Source organism: Malurus melanocephalus, unplaced genomic scaffold (genome assembly GCF_030028575.1).
Source record: "Malurus melanocephalus ecotype Western Australia unplaced genomic scaffold, MMel_1.1 scaffold_465, whole genome shotgun sequence".
Lineage (NCBI taxonomy): Eukaryota > Metazoa > Chordata > Aves > Passeriformes > Maluridae > Malurus > Malurus melanocephalus.
In genome coordinates this window covers 131,479-149,791 of record NW_026623697.1, presented here as the reverse complement: position 1 = coordinate 149,791, position 18,313 = coordinate 131,479, and the positions used below count along the sequence as shown (strand labels likewise).

Here is an 18,313-nt window from a genome sequence, read left to right as displayed (position 1 = left end):
TTCCCTTCCCTTCCCTTCCCTTCCCTTCCCTTCCCTTCCCTTCCCTTCCCCTCACCCCTTTCCCTTCCCTGTACCCCTGCCCTGCCCTCCAGCCCCGTTTCCCTTGCTCAGAGGTCTCTGGCAAGGGCACAATTGCCCTGGGTACCTGGCAGGCACCCGGTGAGCTGCAGTGGGTGCTGCAGATGCCGGCAGCTCCCGAGGCTGGAGTGGGAAGGGGGAGGGATGGAGGCAGTTGGAAATGTGGTGCCCAGCAGTGTTGCCACAGTAACAGCCGTGGCAGCGTTTCTATTAAGAGGCCCTGTTTCATTCACGTTGTGCTGGAGCTTGGCCCACACACTTGCACTCAGGCAGAGGCAGTTTTTTTGTGGAGCGCTGTAAGCTCTTTTTAATTTCTGAAATGCTGTGCAAAAGTCCAGCAGAGCCTGAACTGCTCCASGCCAGCAGCTGCAAATTATACAATAATATTTGGAAATTTGCAGGGTCGGTGCCTCTCTCCATTACAACAGAYAACCTTGAGCTTCTTGCACCACAGCTGAGAGCTGGGTTTCTGTTTCTTTGGTGATTAAAAGCCTCCGTGCCAGGTTTGCATCAGTGCTCACTCACTGTGTACTTTGAGGAGAATTGGTTTGGCACTTCAGGCTTCATCCTGCTGCTCTGGCGACCAGTGGGAATTGTGTCGTTGGCCGGGKAGGAACAGACATTCAAAGCAGACCTTAAAAGACTTTTGGAGGTTTAAACAACTGCAGTGGAGTGACAGGAGAGGGGAGAAACAACTGTTGTGAGGAGAATGGATTGGGTAATGATTTGCTCCTGGTTGTGTGCCTAAAGCTGGGATACTGATCCACTTCCAGCCCTGGCTGCTGGGTTGTTCTCTTCCATACTATCCCACAGCTGCGGTCCCTTTTTGCAGAGGTGACAGTGCCCCGTGCTCCTGTGGCCTCTCTGCTCTGGAAGTGGTGACTGGGAACTGAAGAGTCAGGTTCCTGGTTGTCATAAATCTGCAGTTCTCCCACTTGGAGTTACTTAGACCTCCACCAACTGGGCTGGCCCAGAATAAAAATAACTTTTTCTGTGGGCTGTGAGCTAATGACACCTGCTTCCTTAGGGATTTTTCTCCTTCATCCTCTGAATATTGCTCCCCCACCCCAGTGACTCCAGCTTTTTCCTCTCTCCCAGCTTCCCACTGAGCAGGAGGCAGAACTCCTGTGGCGGCTGCCTTGGGGAATGTTTATCACCCAAATTCTCTCAGGTTTGCACCAGGTGCCTRCAACTGCTAAAACAAGGAGGAACAAAATACTTCTCAATTCTCTACAGAATTCCCATTCAAAAAACCACTTCTTTGTTCTTTTTCACATTTTCTGGTAAAATCTGATCAAAGTCTCTAGAACTTTTTTGGGGTAGAGAGTGGAAAATGGTAAGATCATGTAACTCTTGTTTCCTAAGGAAGTTGGGCTGAAATAGGAAACCTTGAGTGTTGTCTATAAAGGAAAAAGTGCTGTCAGGATCCAGCTTTCATTTATCTTTCAAAATGTACTCCCATAATAGGGAGCTTTGAAGAAGGCCCAGAGAGAGAAATACTGAAAATATCCAAGGTAACGGCATTATTCACATAGGCAGCAAAAAAAACCTTTAAGGAGTCCTGCAAACTTTCATTGCCTCAGAGTCTCCTATTTTTTTATTTGTAATGTATTTTATTTTGCCACTGCTCTGCTCATTATTGTGTTTCTTTTTTCCCTAGTTATTTATTGGCACTTTGCTGTTCACAATCCTGCTGTTCCTCCTGCCTACAACTGCACTGTATTATTTGGTGTTTACCCTGGTAAGATTTAACCCCTGAAACAAGTAAAATACTCTCTTCTGAGATAGTAAAAAATGGTTTCCTAGACATTTATGGTCATCCATAAAGAAAATAAAAATGTGGGTGTCTTAGGAAGGATCCTCAYGCAGTTCATGTTTGTGTTTTTTCAAGGGGAATTCCCAGCAAATTCTGGCCAGCAGGACAAACTGTTCCCCTCTCTTTCTCTCAGAAGTTATTTTATATTTCCATCCACATCTGAGGTGATGACCTCTCTAGTCTGATCCAGAACTCTTTTTCAGAGAATTAACTTTCTGTGTTAAATGTTTTCAGCCAAGCTTTCCTTAGAGGCTGGAACTTCTTTATTTTTCTTTTCTTCCCCCAATATGACCAGTTCTCTCTGAGGTCTGTCTGGAGMCAGATTTTCCACAGACTGTGGCCATCACATGCTTTTGGCATCTTTTTTGAGCCCTCTCTTTTCAGATGAGCTTGGCAGCAGAAAATAACTGCATTGTGATAAAAGGAGGTGCTTTAGTCAGGGACAGAAAACACTGAGCAGGAAGCTCATTCCTGCCTGCTCTGCTCTTGCTTAGACGCCACGTGGGGTTTCTTCAGGCAGAAAGGAGCTGCTGCAGCTCACTGCTGGAGAGAGGAAAATTTACATTCACTGGTACAGGGCAATGGAGTTGACTCAAAATGGGAGAATTAGGGCTTCCTTCCAGCTGTGGCTGTTGAAAGTGGAATAGTTCCCATGTCCTTGCTGGTCACAGCATRTCCAGCTGTGGGAGCATCATTCCAGTTACCCCCTTACAATCAGATTACTGAGGATCCTCTCGCAGGGTCTGGGTGCTCAGCACTTCTAGACATCACATCCACCTTGTGAGGCTTTAGCTTAGCACACAGCAGTGTCAGCTCAGCTCAGGAATTTACAGGTATTTCATCTCCTGTTTTTTGAGGTTTTCTGTTAAACTTTTTTGTAGCTCCGGTTGCTGGTGGTGATTGTACAGGGCCTCATACACTTGCTGGTGGACCTGATTGACTCCCTGCCTCTTTATTCCCTCATCCTTCGGCTCTGCAGATCCTACAGGCTTGCAGGTGAGTCCCTTTGCTCTGCCCCTGCAGCACTTCAAGTATTTTTCATTATGTGTTTGATTTTGATGCACCGGGTCACTCCTGAATTGAAGATGCARGGCAGGGTAGGAAAGAACCTAAGGCTCGAGTCCTGCAGATGTCCCTACTGTGAAACAATTCCTGCAAGGAGCAGGATGAGGATGGAAAGAAATCTGATCCTGAGGCAGAATCGGGAGCACCTTTACAAAGCCCTTGGCTGCTAAAAGTGACATCCAAACAAACACTATATAGAGAAACTCTTCTTTTATTCCAGTTCTAGACTGCCAGGTCAGGTCAAACTTCTGCGAGTCAAACATGGCTGGAGCTGTGCTGGGGGGGGTGGTCAGGCTGGAGATCAGGGAAAGGTTCTTCTGTCCCCAGAGGGTGCTGGCACTGCCCAGGCTCCCCAGGGAATGGTCCCGGCCCCGAGGCTGCCACAGCTCCAGGAGCGTTTGGACAGCGCTGCCAGGGATGCRCAGGGTGGGATTGTTGGGGGGTCTGTGMAGTGCTGAGAGTTGGACTCCATGATTCTTGTGGTTTGCTTCCAACTCAGGATATTCCATGATTCTGTGAAACAAGCTGATAACTTTTGGTGTTTGGGCTCTGAAACAAGCCAAATAAGAAAAATACTTGGAATAGCAGCTGTTCCAAAGGGCTGGATCTACAGTGGTTGCAATTCAATGGAGCTGTTTCAGTTCCTTGCTGACTTTGACTGACTGAAGCCCTGACCTGAGGTGTTTAGATTAATTTCAAAGCTCTGGGCAGAGTTCAGATAATCCTTCTCTTTTTGAGACTAATCTGTGACCATTTTGAAGCCAGTCATTGTTTTTCCACTTTGGGTAACAATAAGCCATGGCTGGCACCAGAGCAAGGGCTCATTTTGGAATGCCTTTGACTGTCAACAGCTATTGTTGATCTAGTTACAGTCAAGCACATCTAAATTTTTATCTCACTTCCATTTAAAGAGCATGCAGCAGGAATTTAGCATAGAAGAAAGAGCTTGATCATCACTAAACCAAGACCAGTCATAAAAGGTGGAGGAAGCTTGAGGCAACCTCAGCAGCTTTGTCTGCTTGAGCACTGCCAGGCTCAGTTTTGGGAAGGYAGAGCTGAGCTGTGTTAYCAACTCTGTTGCTTYTCCATGTGAGCCTTCAGCAGTTTCCTATGAATGTTGTGGCAGCCACTTCTCAACACTTCAGGGCTGTCTTTGGGGARCAGGAGATGCTGCTGAAGAACACTGACCCAGTAATGAGCAGGATGTAGGGCAGGAAGAAATCTTGGTGCCACTGAGAGGTGTAAGACCATGAATTCCTGTAGGTTATGTAAGGCTGCAGGTCACTTGTCATCATTCYGGTTCAGCCAGGTCCCTGCTGCAGGTAGCAAGCCCCAACCCAGGCAGAGGATTCTCTTCTCAGCTGAGCTCCTTAAGTGGCACTGCAGTGCCCTGGTGCCTGTGAGATGAGGAGGCATCTCTGAGATTTCTGTGTTCCTGCCCCAGCACAAAAACATGGATGGCAACAGGCACAGATGGAGCAGTTGAATCCAATTCAAAGGASTGCAGAGAGTACCCATCACTTGGTGTCCTCATTGCTGAGGTGCTGCCTCCCTTGTCAGACCCAGCACTTGGATAAGACATCTTCTGGCAGGTGTTAGGTGAGCTGATTTCACATGGACCATCAAGATGCTGCTACCAACATGAATGGATAGTTTCTTCTGGTAGGAAGGGGACTGAGTTCAGCTCAGTTCAGTTGTGGCATCTGGCTCCCAAGTTCTGTGACTCAGTGTCTGAATTGACAAAATACTCCACTGATGAAGCCTGGGTCAGGGGTGGGGKAATGATCCAGCCACACACCAGAAACAAAATGCATTTTTTTCTTTCCATACATCCAAAGTGAAATATTTCTACTTTAAAAAGCTAGATCACATCTGATGTCCTCTTGTGCAAGAGTTCTGTGCACCCAGTATCAGCTCAAGGACTCCCACCCTGGTTAGGATGTGGATTCAYAGCATGAAGTAAAGTCACAGTAGGGGCTTCAGGGCCCTCAGACCCTGCCCACACCCAGGTTACCAACATGCTGTTAAATTGTGAACAGGCCAGCTCATTTTTCCAGGGCTTCCCTTTCCMAGCATTCCCAGCAGAAGTGTTGGGACAGATTTTGTCAGGATTCTGTAGGACCTGCTGTGATTTCTGGAATACAGACCAGCAGTGCCCTCGCTTGAGTTTGCTGTGATGTGAAACCAAGCATATGAGTTCATGTCCTGACCTCTCCTGTGCCACTGATGATKCCTTTGTACAGGAAAAGGAGAACTCTGAGCTCTGAAGTTGGCTGGAAACATGGAATAGTTCAGAGTTCTTCTGGGCTGGAGTGATCTGCAGCAGCCTGAGTCTTCCTGCTCTTCCTTCAGCAGGGAGCTGCTCAGAGTCCTGACCACTGCAGGAATCTGCAGGTCATTCTAAAATGAATTTATAGCCTTTGTGTGCTTTTATTTTCTTAGAAGTKTAACACTCTTGAGCAACTAAATAATCTAATTAAGTGATGGTTGGATTGCAGCCATGGAAGGGAGATGCGTGGCTGGGACCTACAGCACCAGCATTTACTGGGATAATGGGCTGCTCTGGGATAAGACTCTAGGTGCTCAACCACATATCTGAGCCTCCAGTGCCTGCTTGTGTCTRTCTCTCTCTGACAAGGTCTGCCAGAAAAGTAGCTCCTGGAATGGCTTAGACACTTCCTCGTAACCAAAGTTCTGTGAATCACGTTGAGCACTTTGCTCATCCAGCACATTTGCTTGTTGAGGCCCAGGGTACTCAAACATCTATTTCAAGCCACTGGGGAAGCTCTTCTTTCAATATAATCCAAGAAAATGCAGATAAATCCCTCCTGTCCTGGRCAGAAAAAACTTTATTATTTAGGGAGACAGTTTAAACCAGAGCTGTGTGCTAGAAAAAAAGCATTCTGTCCCAGGAGTGAACTATATAATTTTAATTAGTTCAAAGCTTGAGGAAAAAGAGAAAACAGTTTGGTTTTTCAGTGTGCAGGAGTCACAGAGAYACTGCGGCGATGGAGCTTACACAGGTGAAGGGTTTTATTTCTGTTTGTGCTCCTGTCACTGTTTGATCTGTGCCTTAGTCTTTGTTCCTCTTCTTACCTGCAGCAAGGAATAACAGGGGCACGGTTGGCTGGGACAGATTTGCAGAGATGGATTGGTGGTTTTCTTTCTGTGAAGTAATTTGAAATATTTGAAAGAAAAATGTCTCTCTRTCCAAGCTGTTACCTTTGAAACATTGTATCAAATCTTTGTGTGCACCGTGTCACCCTTAGAATCCAAAATCTTTCCTATTTATCTTTACAGTACTGGCAATGAGGCAAATCCAAGAGGAAATAGAGAAGAGGCAGGTTTGATGGGGTTAGTAGCCTGTTAAAAACATATGGATGCTGGGATTAATGGACAGGGATTGTTCTGAAATGTTCTAATGCCTCCAGGTCAGCCACTTCCCTCCCTCAGTCTGAAAGAGGGAGAGATTTGCACATGTACTCTCTCCACATGAGCACAAATTAAGGGTGACCTCTCTGCCTGCTGCTAACATGGAGTTCCCATTCTGATGGAAGTTTGGGGAAAGAGGAAGGTTTTTCTAGTCCCTTTGTCATTAGCAGGTCTGGCTGGCTGATTTCTAGGCTTTGTGATTGCTCTAGGACTGAGTTTTCAAGCTGGAGGTGAGAGGGGCTAGTTTTAATGGAGCTGTGTTTGTCATTAGGCTTAAAGCATTGTAGATATAATCCATGCTTCCTGTTGGAAATGGAGAAGGTTCCCAAATCCAGAAAAGTTGAAGACAATTTCTAGAGAATCAGTGCTCAGCCAACAGCACTCAGAAGCAAATGCATGGTCTGTGCTCCAAGCACTGAACCATGGAATGTCCTGAGTGGGAAAGACCCACAGGGATTATCAAGTCCAACTCCTGACCCTGCATAGGACACCCCAACAACCCCACCATGGGTTTGGTTTCCTTGTTTTGTGTCTTTGCAGCTGGAGTGAAGTTCAGAGTCCTCGAGCAGCAGGACGGAAAACCTCTGCGGCTCCTTATGCAGGTAAGGAGGCTACTGTGCCCTCTGTGACAGTTCCTGTCACCCCAGAGTCACCCCAGTCCATCTGTGCTGCTCCCACTGAAAGGCTCCACTTCAAAATCATCACCTGTGAAATGCTGAAACAAGGGAAATAATTCCATGTTGCTATGGCTGGCTGCTGCTTTCTGTGGTTTTTTTATGCCCTGCTTGAGTCCTCTTTTAGGAGAAAATGCAGTGCCCTGGATGGTGTGAAGTGAATTGCAGGAGAAGAAGGAGGGGTAGGAGAAACACAGAGYTGTGTTACTTCTGGGATTAAGACCTCATGCCATTATCAGCTCCTGGCCCTGTGCAGCCTCATGTGATCATTGCTGAMCACTGGGAGAAGCAAAGGAAGGCAGTTAAACCATCCAGAATGAAGCACCAGGAAAAGCTCTTCACTCCAGAGGTGGTGGAAAGCCTTGGCTGCTCCATGATGCCAGCAGRACAGGAGCCTGGGCAAGATAAGAGAGGAAAGGGCCTCCTGCTTTTCCCCTGGGTTGCCCTGGCGAGGGCTATGGGCAAAGCTTACCTGTGCTTTTGTAACCCCCCATTCCCATGCTCTGGCATCAGAGATACTAAAGGAAATTACCTTCTGAAAAAAAAATGAGGTGTTGGCAGTAGGGAGGCTCTCCTGGCACTTTCAGCAGTGAAATTTCCATCTTCTGACCCAGCAGAAGTACAGCCACATCCCAGGGTGGTTTTTCTTGCTTTCTGCATCCTAAGAGGAGAGGCTGCCAGTAGTGTATAGCAGTTCTAAAAGCACTTGGACATTGGGGGAGTATGTGGGAAGGATTTAACTGCAGCTTCCAGTCCTTTTGCTTTTTCCATCACTGCTCCCACCCTGTTTCARCAAAGGTCAGACTAGCAGGGAATCAGCAAACCAGCTTGTAGCAATTCCAAAGGGAATCCCTGCAACAGATGTCTTCTAGGGCAAAACTAACATTTCCTAAGCATGCTGTCTTCCCAGYTTGTGCCTTTCAGTAGGATAGGGGTGTAAGAACCAAAATCTGCCATCCTCCATAGCCAGGAGACTCCAGGAGGAGGAAACCAGACACCAGAGATGAGGCAYGGGAGCTGCTGAGCAGAGGCTTTGGCATCGGTGTGTGTGAGAGATGAGGTGGATGGAGATTCCAGAGGAAAAAGATCACGACTTAAAGAGCAGAGGCAGTGAGTCATATGACTGTGATGAATTTTCCTTGGACTACTGCAGGAAGATCCATTTGCTATCTAGAATATAGCACAAGTCATCACCTCGAGAGGTGGAAGAGCTGCAGTGGATGTCTGTCCCAGCCTTCTGTTCAAATAATAATGAGCAGACAGTCAAAAAAGGCACTTTTTTGCTCTCTTTATGCTGATGGACGTGAAAAATGGGCTTGTGTCAGAAATCCTGCTGAATATCCCACTTTCTCATAGGCCTGTGGGGARGCCAGTGTAAAAAGCCTATTTTTAAATGGCATGCTGAAATTCTTATTTATTGTACATGGTGATGTGCCTTTCCCAGATTCCGCAGTGCCCTTGCCCCCTCTTGGAGCTGTGCCTGATGGAAATAAGGCTGGATGCATGGAGTTATGCCCAAAATAATTGGAGCTGTATGTGACTGATACAGTCAGGGCTGTCCTTTGGGGCTCTGATAATGGATTAGAAATCAATAATGCTGGGTTTGAGCATTCCCAACYGGCTCCTGGTTCAGCCAAGGGATTATTTTTGATTTTTTAAGATAGTGTCTCTGGAATGCAAAGTCCAGGCATTGGAGGGAGGCAGAGGATGGGGGATGATACTTCCATTSCAAATGCTACTTAATATTCTTCAGGAAGTCTTACATAGGTCAGTGTTTTCATTAGTGTTTAAAATCATTTCTTTTGGTGCACAAGAAGAAATATTTCTTCCAGGGTGGCTCAACTGAACTGATAGCCCAGGGATAAAACTGGCTTTAAGATGAAGGAGGGCAAGTTTGAAGTAATATTAGGAAAAAAAAATCTTCCCTGAGAGGGTGGGGGAGGCCCTGGCACAGGGTGCCCAGAGAAGCTCTGGCTGCCCCTGAATCCCTGGAAGTGTGCAAGGCCAGGCTGGATATTGGGGCTTGGAGCAACCTGGGACAGTAGAAGGTGTCCCTGCCATGGGAGGGGGTGGGATGGGATAACTTTTAAGGTTCCTTCCAATCCARACAGTCTGAGATTCTGGGATTCTAGGACAGGATGAGTTTGAGCCATCCATTCTGTTGMAAGTGTCATCTTTCCCAGCAATTGCTTTGGAAAGGGTTAAGCAGCAGAGCAAGGAAAAAGGGAACAGCTCCAGTAGGATGGATATTCTAGCAGGGTTTGTTATAGCTTTGACCTACAGAATTTTCATTAGGAGAACTCAAATTACCCCTTCTGATAAATGAGTTTTGCCTGTTTGCTTCCATTTGTACCRGGAGAGGCAGGGACCTTGCTGTGGGTGCAAACATCTCTAGTTATTGCAGTGGCCAGTGTTAGCCCTGGGTACCACCGCTCTGCCCAGGGATGCTTCTCAGGCAGAAACGTTGTGTCCAGGGCTTCCAGCCCACACAGCTCACAGTCAAAAGAACACACACTGTCTCCCCCTCCTAGAGCAGCAGTTCCTGACCTCCTCCCCAGCATACTTGCACTTAAAACCCTCTGCCTACAGCTGAGGAAATGGGCAGATATAGTGATTCAGGTTGTATGGCTGTTAATTSTGGGGATGGATTTCTTTGGCCTTTTGTTCTCCCATTTATTATTTTCTTACTTTCCCCTGAAAGCAGCTGCCCTGGCTTTTTTCCTAAACTCCTATAGATTCCTCTGTGTGCAGGCATTTCCCCCTTCTGCTTTCAGCAATGTTTTTCTTTGAAACTAATTTGACAAAGGTGTCCAGRGTTAATTCTAATGAATTCTTAGCTCAACCACCCTTTCCAAGAGTTCTATCTCTGCAGGCACTGGGGGTTCATCCCTCACCATTCCATGAGCACAAGGCAGCTGAAGCAAGCTGGTGGTACAGTCAAACTCGGTAAAGCAGGTGGTTTTTAGTGGATGAAAGAAATGTTCACCTTTGACCAAGCAGTGGCTTCTCTTTCCTTTTGTGGCTGGATTTTGTGCTGTGAATTACAGTCTCCTCTCCCAGAGCTGCTTGGTTGGTTCCAGCAGAGATGAACCCTTTCACCAGAGAAGGATGTCCTTCCATTTCTCTCCACTGGTCAAGCTTTTCCTGCCCCTTGGTATCTCTCGTGGTCTGTGCTCTGAGCCCCAGCATTTCTGTGCAATCTTTCTGCTGTTTTCGAGATTGTGCTATGCATCCTTTTCATGCCTCAATCTTGGCCACTTTGGGTCCGTCCTGTGGACTCCAGCTGTCTCCCTACCCTGTATGCTTCACTGGGATGAGCATTTTCAAGGTTTAACATCTGTCACCTCTTGTCCACTTAATGGGTCAGTTCACCTCCCCATCTTCAAAAGTTCAATGCAGCAACTGGGGACCATAATTAGAGCTTTTGCTGGCACAGACTTGGGGTGGTGATTGAAGTCAAATTAAAAAAGATTAATTCAGCCAAGGAGATTTAATTAAAAATGGTAATGAGCAGCCCTGTGGTGTGATCCTGTCCTGCCAGGACTTGGTTCCACTGGTTTCAAGTGATACTGGRTTTAATTTAATGCACAGCTGCCAGCTGAGGGCTCATAGCAGGTACAGCTGAACTGCTCTGTTCTGCCAGAATTCCTGGAGTCCCAGTGCATCCCCAGTGCAGTATTAGATGCAAGTTTACATTAGATATGAGGAACTTATTATTTCTTCACTGGAAGGGTKGTCAGACACTGGCACAACTGTCCAGCCCAGGAAGTGTTCAAAAGCTGTGTGGATGTGGCATTTGGGGACATGGGTTAGTGCTGGCCTTGGCAGTGCTGGGTTAAGGGTTGAACTCAATAATCTTAGAGGGCTTTTCCAAACTGAAAAGTTCCATGACTCTGTGATTCTGTTGCTGTCTGCTGGCTGTCTCTCCAACAACTGTCCCCTCCACCCTGGTGTGTAACACACAGCACTGTCGGTCGTGCTGGTGTTTGTGTCCCTGCTTGGGAATGATTCTAGTAAYACCCCTTGCCAGGCTCTATTTGTTAATATTGGGGAATGTTGGAGAAGGATAAACAGCCTTAGCAAGCCAGGCAGGGATTCTGATGCTGTGTGATGAGCAGGACTGATGTTTCCCTTGCTGCTATTCCTCTTTCTCTACCACAGATCAACCCCCTGTCCTACGGAGGTGTGGTCCAGACGTACAGACTGCCCACCTACAGCTGCTACCCCAAGGACTCCTGGGCATCTCTCTGCAAGAAACTGTTCCTTGGAGAGCTCATCTACCCTTGGAAACACAAAGGAGAGAAGCAGAACTAAAAGACAATGAAAGAGCTTGAGAACTTGGCCAGGAAAACATACTGACTCCTAATGCTTTGGGACCAAAGGCTTCTTAGAACCAGCAACTGCTCCATCCCTTTAAATAGATTTTGGTAACAAAGGAAGGGCTGAATTTTTAAAGGCAAGTATTTTTAAACATTATTTTTCAACTTCCTCTTCCCCTACACTGTGTTTGTATATTATACTAATGATTATTTCAGAAGCAAAAGGTTAAATCTGTCAGTGCCTCACGAAACCAGCACTCAGTGCCATGGAGGAAGCAACTCCCGAATRTTTGGTGATGAATTTCTCCTTCCACATCAGCTCACGGGGCCATATTAAAGCAGCCCCTCAGGTGGTTCAGAGCCACAACGCTGTGGTGCATTTGGCCAGAGAGTGTTTTGGACCTTTTATGCTTCAGCCTTCGAGCCTGCTGACTGAAACCATGTGGAGGATCAGCTCGTAGAGTCACACACTGAAAACTGAACAGCAGGGTGTCTKAGTTCATGGGATGTTTATTCTTTTCTTTTTGGGAGGGCTTGCAATCACCCCCACTGCAGCACCAGAGAAGGTGTTAAAAGAGGGGGACTGGAGGCCCAGAAGCACACACTGTTGTATCATGATTCTGTGATTTCTGTTAGGGAGTTTCCTGCTCTGGACACATTTGCAAAGTGCAGCAGTACTTGCTCATGTCCTGGTCTCATTTTGCTGTTTCCTATTCCCTGCCTTGGGAAGAGTGCCTGTGTGATGGAAGGTGATGTCCTACTGGGCACCTTGTGCTTGTGTCAAATTTAAACACAGCCCTCCCCCAAAATACCCTTCCTGCAGCTCTGCTCATTCCCCTGCCCCAGCTGAAACAAGGAGTTGGTGTCACTGTGCCCTGCTCTGTGCACTGGCAGGGGAGGGCTGTGCTGGATCCTGCCCCTTTCCCCTGACTGGCCAAGGAACCCAGGATGGAGGAGGAGGAAGAGAAGGTGCTGTGGCTGCAGTGCCCAGCCCTTCTCTGGATGGCTGCCTCTGTGTTCCAGAGGGAGTTGCTGGAGCCAAGGCAGGGTGCCCTGGGGCTTTAGGAGCCTTCAGTCAACATTCCTAGGGACAGGATGAGAGTTTCTTACCCCAGCCCCGTGTCTCATCTACATGCTGGCAGCTGACAAAGAGAAGGGTTATGGCCCTGCTGCTTTAGGACATCTCTGGCCAGATGTATTTGGGTTGTTGGTGAAATCCCCTCACGGTGCAGTCACTGCCTCTCCAGTCACAGSCTGACCAGGAGAAAAGGAAGCTCTTCAGGCTGGTGCTTGGTCCGGCCATTCCTTAGTGGGCAAATCCCCAAGGCMTTCGAGGTTTCTTAGGAACATGTGAGGGAGCCAGGACTACACGGGCACTACTTGATRTCCTGTCACCTTGAGCCAGGTGACAAAGGTGAAAGCCAGTAAGGCAAAAACCCCCCTCAGCATCTGCCACTGCAGGCTCTGGCTGGGACATCCCTGCCTGCAGAAACTGCAGAGGTTTTCTTTGATAATCCAYGTTGAAACTCCTGTGCAGCATCTTCTTCTTTTTGAATATCACTGCCTGAGTAATTCTCTGCGCTCCAGGYGGGAATAGTTGCAGGCTGCAATGCATTTAGTGGATAAATGGTCTAAATAACATTTTCACTTCAGCTGAAGCCCCATCCTCACCTGGCACTGAGCAGAGCAGGTTTACACATTACCTCCCTCATCTTTCCACTGGAGCTCCTTAATGATACCCCCTGATTCTTCCCAAGCCTGCACAGTTCYGTTTGCTGACTGCTGTGAGAAACTTTTTTATTTTTGGTCTCGTGAAAGTAATGTTTGTAATATCCTTGATTTTAAAATCTTTCTGTGAGACCAGACAGTTCATGATGGTCCTAATCATGGTCCTTTGGGATTAAATGCTCTGAAAGTTCCAGAGACAGCACAGAGCCATGAAAACCAGTGACTGACCTTGCTATTGGRAACCTGCCAGATGTATTAGATGTTCCAGTGTTGGGTCTATTTACTAAAAGCTGATACTGACTCTGGGGTGGGGAAATACCAAACTGAGCAAAAGCTCCTCCTCAAACCTGAGATCCTGAGTCTTCTGCAACAGAGAGCCTTGAGCAGCCCAGCTGGGCAGTGGCAGCTCCTTGTGAGTGCAGTTCTCCTGTGTCGCCCAGAGCTGGTGCCTGAGCTACCTCTGCTCCTCATTCTGGGCGTTCTCCTTGCCCATGATGATATCTGAGCATCGGAGTTGCTTCTGCTGGATGTTTGCCACATCTCTCCTCTTCCTTTCCAGTCCCTGCTGTGGAAGAGTCTTTCCCCACCCTTTTCCGACTCCATGTGGAGACATTACAACAACATAGCAGACATCCTGCTCAAGAACACTTGACCTTATGTCATCTCTSTAATTAGACTTTAGGATCAGCATCGTCTTCCACAGCAGCACAGACTGGCCCAGCATTGGCATTTCCTCAGGGAAGAGGCTGCTGGTGAGGCTCTGGCTCTGATTCTCCTCACATTCACATTATCCATAGCAGCCCTTGGATGAGAAGGAGTTAAAGATCCCAGATCTCCTATTCCTACCACGCACCCCTTATAGCAGGCAGCAAACAGGCTTTGCCTGCCATCAGTCAAAGACTCTAATCTTGCAGACTTTTTTTAATACTGCACTTCCTTATTATTATTTCTCCCACCTTTTGTTCCCTGCACTGCCACAAACCCCCTCTTTACTTAGGCAGGGGGTTTGTGAAGGAAAACGTGATTCACTGCATGAAAAACTCTATCCTAGAGAAATTCTGCCTTGGAGAAATACTTTCCTCCCCTAACTAGGGCAGCATGTGACGATGCTGAAAGGAAACCTCAGTAATCACACTGAACTGAAGGCTCTGGTTATGGGTTTGGGAGTGTTCCCTGATGCTGCAGCTGGACTGTGTGCCCTGTTCAGGCCCACACAAAGACTCTTGCATGAATGTACAACCCATATTTTGACTTTCAGTAGTRTAAGGCACGGAAATCTTCTGCATTTCATCCTGCAGAGAACGAATTGCTTTCCTTCTGCCCTGTGCTGCATCTTCMTGCTGCTCCTACACCTTCTTCTTGCTTAACTCAAGCCCTCAGTGATTTACCCTTTATGCTTAGAGCTGCTGGTTCCACCATCACGGGAAACTGGTGGAGGTTGGGATTGTCCAGTCCAGCCCCTGCTCGGGCAGGGCCATCCAAAGCTGKTTGCCCAGGACCATGTCCAGATGGCTTTGGGATATCTCCAAGGATGTCCCTCCCTGGACAACCTGTATCAGTGCTTGGTCACCCCACTGGTGAAAAGGTATTCCCTGCTCTCAGACGGGATTTGATGTGTTTCAGTTCATGTTCCTTGTCCTTGTGGTGTGCAGAGCTCAGCAATACCGTAACTCAGATCTCAGAGCATGAACGTTTGCAGTCCTGTGTTGTCTCTGCTCCTGYTGCCCGTATTCAGGGACTGTTCAGCAGCCCCTTTGCCTTTTGGGGATCTCTTAAGCCTTGGTTGGAGGTGCCTGTGCATTGACTCAGATCTCTGGGCTGCTCCTTGGTCCTTCTCTGGACTGGTAGCAGAGAACCCTTTCTCTCCAGTCACTCTCCTGCCTGTGCTGAGCTCACAGGAGCTGTGGGGGCTGGCCAGCAGAACCCCAAACCTGGCAGTGTCTGGGCCTGCAGGATCAGGGAACAGGCTGAGTGTGGAGCCCTGGGGCTCTGTGGGGTGAATGTGCTGTGCACACACAGGGGATGGGTCAGGATCTCAGCTGACCCTCCACGTGACAGGARGCCACAGGGCTTTCCAGCTGGATTGGGAGCTGCTGGGTGCAGGGTAAACATGTTCAGAGCAATCCAAGCCTCACATGGGCAGCTGATCTGCCTTCCAGGGTAGGAACAGAGTGCCCACCACCTTTGCCTCTGGCTCATTTTGCATTAGGAGTTGCTGCAAGACTCTGTTGCCTTTGGCCCCAGTCTTTATCCATGCCTGGGTCTCAAACCAGGAATGCTCAAACTCCCCATGTACCATCTCAGCAAGCTAMATAAGAGGAGGTTTCCTGCCCTGATGAGCGCTGCAGGTGACAGAACACCCTCCCAGCATTCCCAGGCAGGTCTGGGGCTGGGAGCTGGGGAGGTGTTTGGTGGAAGCAGCAGAACCCAGGCCCCGCTCGGGGCAGGGAGAGGCTGCAGCTCCTCTCCCATCCCCTGTGTTAATTAATATCTGGCACGAGGGAAGTTCGTGAGAACCTCACACCTCTTGTAATCAATCCTCCTCACCGTGTTTTCTGGTTTGAAGTAAAGTATGATAAAAGAGCACTGACTCATTGAGAGTTTCATTAGAAATGTGTGTGAGTGTTTGTGAGTGAAGTTTGACGAGGAGTTAAAACCCACTGCACATTTTCTGCTTCCCTCACGTGAAGCACCAGGCGTTCAAAGTGCTCCCGCAGCAGCAACACAGGGTTCATTTGAAATGTCACCACTMACCCCAGCTGAAGGTGACTTCCTTYCCCCTGCGGCCCTGATGTGAAACACAGCCTGGTGATGGGAAACACAGACTGGCCCTGTGCACCAGTCCAGGAACAAGCCCTGGCTCAGCAACAAGAGCTGCTCCAGGCTCATCACAGCTCCAGTGCTGCAGGCAGGAGTGCTGGGCAGAGCAAAGGCAATGCCAGCAGGATGGTGACAATGCCAGCAGAGCCAGTGGCAGCTGGGATGAGGGATGCTGCACATACCTGTACTTGTGTGGGAGATTTTAGGGATGAGGAGCTTTGTTCTACTGACAGGTTTTGTTGGTTAATTCAGCCTCTTAATCAGAACTTAAATGGATTTGATTACACCAGAATAAAGATGTTGGGATGAAAATACAGCTCTTCCCTCTAGCGTGACTTGCTGCTGAGTACAGTGTGGCTGTCACCGGCACAGGGATGGGGCTGGAGGCTCAGCTGATCCAGGCAGGCTGTTGATCCCCATCCCAGAGCCTGGCTGGGTGGCTCCCCGACCTCTGCTCTCACACAATGATATTTTATTGTCTGGCTCTAACTGTTCTGCCAAAGCCAAACCACGAAGCTTGTGCAAGGAGGATCCAGTGAATCCCACCTGAGGCCTGGGAAATGGTTGAGGTGATGCTACTCCAGCTCTGGGTGTTCCTGTGGTGCAGGGAGGTTTCCCATGAGSCTGCCTGTGTGGTGTGTTCAGTGTGAGGGGGCAGGATAGCAGGGACAATCCTCTGCAGCACAGCACAGTCCAAGCAGGAGCCCAAGCTGGGCCTGGGAATGACAGGTCATTGTGGCCACTCCTTCCCTGCTCACACCAGAGCAGTCACGCCCTTGAATTCCATTCCTTTCTCCTTTCCCCTTTCCCAGCTGAATGCACAGCCATGACAAAGTCCCCACAGTGCAGTAAGCCCCTGCTTGCCAGGAGCCTCTGCCAGGATCACCCCTCTCACTCTGCCTCCTCCCTCATGCCATCATCCCCACCAGTCTGGGCTCTGTTGGTTCCCACCATCGACGAGAGAAATCCCTTGAATGAGCCATAAACAGGGCTCTGGATGGCCCTGTGGAGGGGCAGGACTGAGAAAAGAGAAATAAAATCGAGGAGATTCCTGCCCATCCTTCTGTCCACTTCYACTGCTTTGAAGTGGTGGTCAGAAATTAGGCTTTTCTCTCCTCCTTGGGAATCCCTCTCTGTTTCTCCTGCTCCACTCAGGCTGTGCCCTGGGGTRGGTGTTTCTCCACAGGCTTTACCCCACAAGCCCCAGCTCCCAGGAATGGTGTTGGTGGTGGCCAGGAGTGGCARTGGCTGCAGCAGGACATTTGCTTTTGGGTTTGCTGTCTCTGCTATTTTGTTTTCCTGTGTCTGTGCTCTCCCTGTGCTTCGACAGCAGCCATGGGAGCTGGGCTGTTTGGGAGGTGGGAGAGGGCACGGAGGGGGCTGTGTTTGGCCCCTGCCAAACTGAGCAGCTGAGGGTGAGGATCCCATCAGTCCATGGGACATAAACCCCTCACCAGAACAGGTTCCCACAAAGGGATTCACAGCACGTGGCTGTAGGGCACCACATGAGGTCAATCCCTTCAGAGATCCCTGAGGACATGCCAGATGTCCCCATGGCCATCCCCTGCCCCACCGACAGTGGGGTGCACACACCTCCCACCCCCAAACCTATACCTGGGCACCCCTCATACCTGGATACTCCCTGTAAAATTGATGTTCATCCATCTGGATGGCCCCAAACAGTAGGTGCCCCCCCTTCCTGGATGGCCCCCTTCCTGAAGGACACTTGTATGGCCCCCCCTCCCTCCCCATGCCCACCCACCTGGATGCCCCCAAATCTTGGGTGCTGCCTCTTCTTGGATGTCCCACCCATCTGGGTGCCCCCCCCTCCCCATCTACGTGCCCCTCTCACCTGCATGCCCAGCTCACATCTAGATGCCCCCGCTTCCTGGATGACACCTGGATGCCCCGCACACCTGGATGTCTCCCAGTCCCGGTTTCCCAATCCCGGTTTCCCAATCCCGGTTCCCCAATCCCGGGTTCCCCCAATCCCGATTCCCCAATCCCGATTCCCCAATCCCGGGTTCCCCAATCCCGATTCCCCAATCCCAATTCCCCAATCCCGGGTTCCCCAATCCCGATTCCCCAATCCCAATTCCCCAATCCCGGGTTCCCTCAATCCCGGTTCCCCAATCCCGATTCCCCAATCCCGGGTTCCCTCAATCCCGGTTCCCCAATCCCGATTCCCCAATCCCAATTCCCCAATCCCGGGTTCCCCAATCCCGGGTTCCCCAATCCCGGTTCCCCAATCCCGGGTTTCCCCAATCCCGGTTCCCCAATCCCGATTCCCCAATCCCGGGTTCCCCCAATCCCGGGTTCCCCAATCCCGATTCCCCAATCCCAATTCCCCAATCCCGGGTTCCCCAATCCCGGGTTCCCCA

The 18,313-nt window shown here is 49.2% G+C and overlaps 1 protein-coding gene across 2 annotated transcripts in view; it reads left to right on the top strand.

Moving 5' to 3' along the window:
- The window catches only part of PIGQ (phosphatidylinositol glycan anchor biosynthesis class Q), a 35,256-nt gene extending 19,023 nt beyond the window's left edge, over window positions 1-16,233 (top strand). Inside the window, exons 7-10 of one of the 2 annotated variants that reach the window (XM_057380640.1) lie at window positions 1,739-1,819; window positions 2,776-2,890; window positions 6,932-6,993; window positions 11,227-16,233. In XM_057380640.1, coding sequence (XP_057236623.1) covers window positions 1,739-1,819; window positions 2,776-2,890; window positions 6,932-6,993; window positions 11,227-11,379 — 411 coding nt within the window. In that variant the 3' untranslated portion in view covers window positions 11,380-16,233. The remainder of the gene's footprint in view (window positions 1-1,738; window positions 1,820-2,775; window positions 2,891-6,931; window positions 6,994-11,226) is intronic. The other variant, XM_057380641.1, reaches the window with a different exon arrangement.
- Window positions 16,234-18,313: the final 2,080 nt, after the last annotated feature.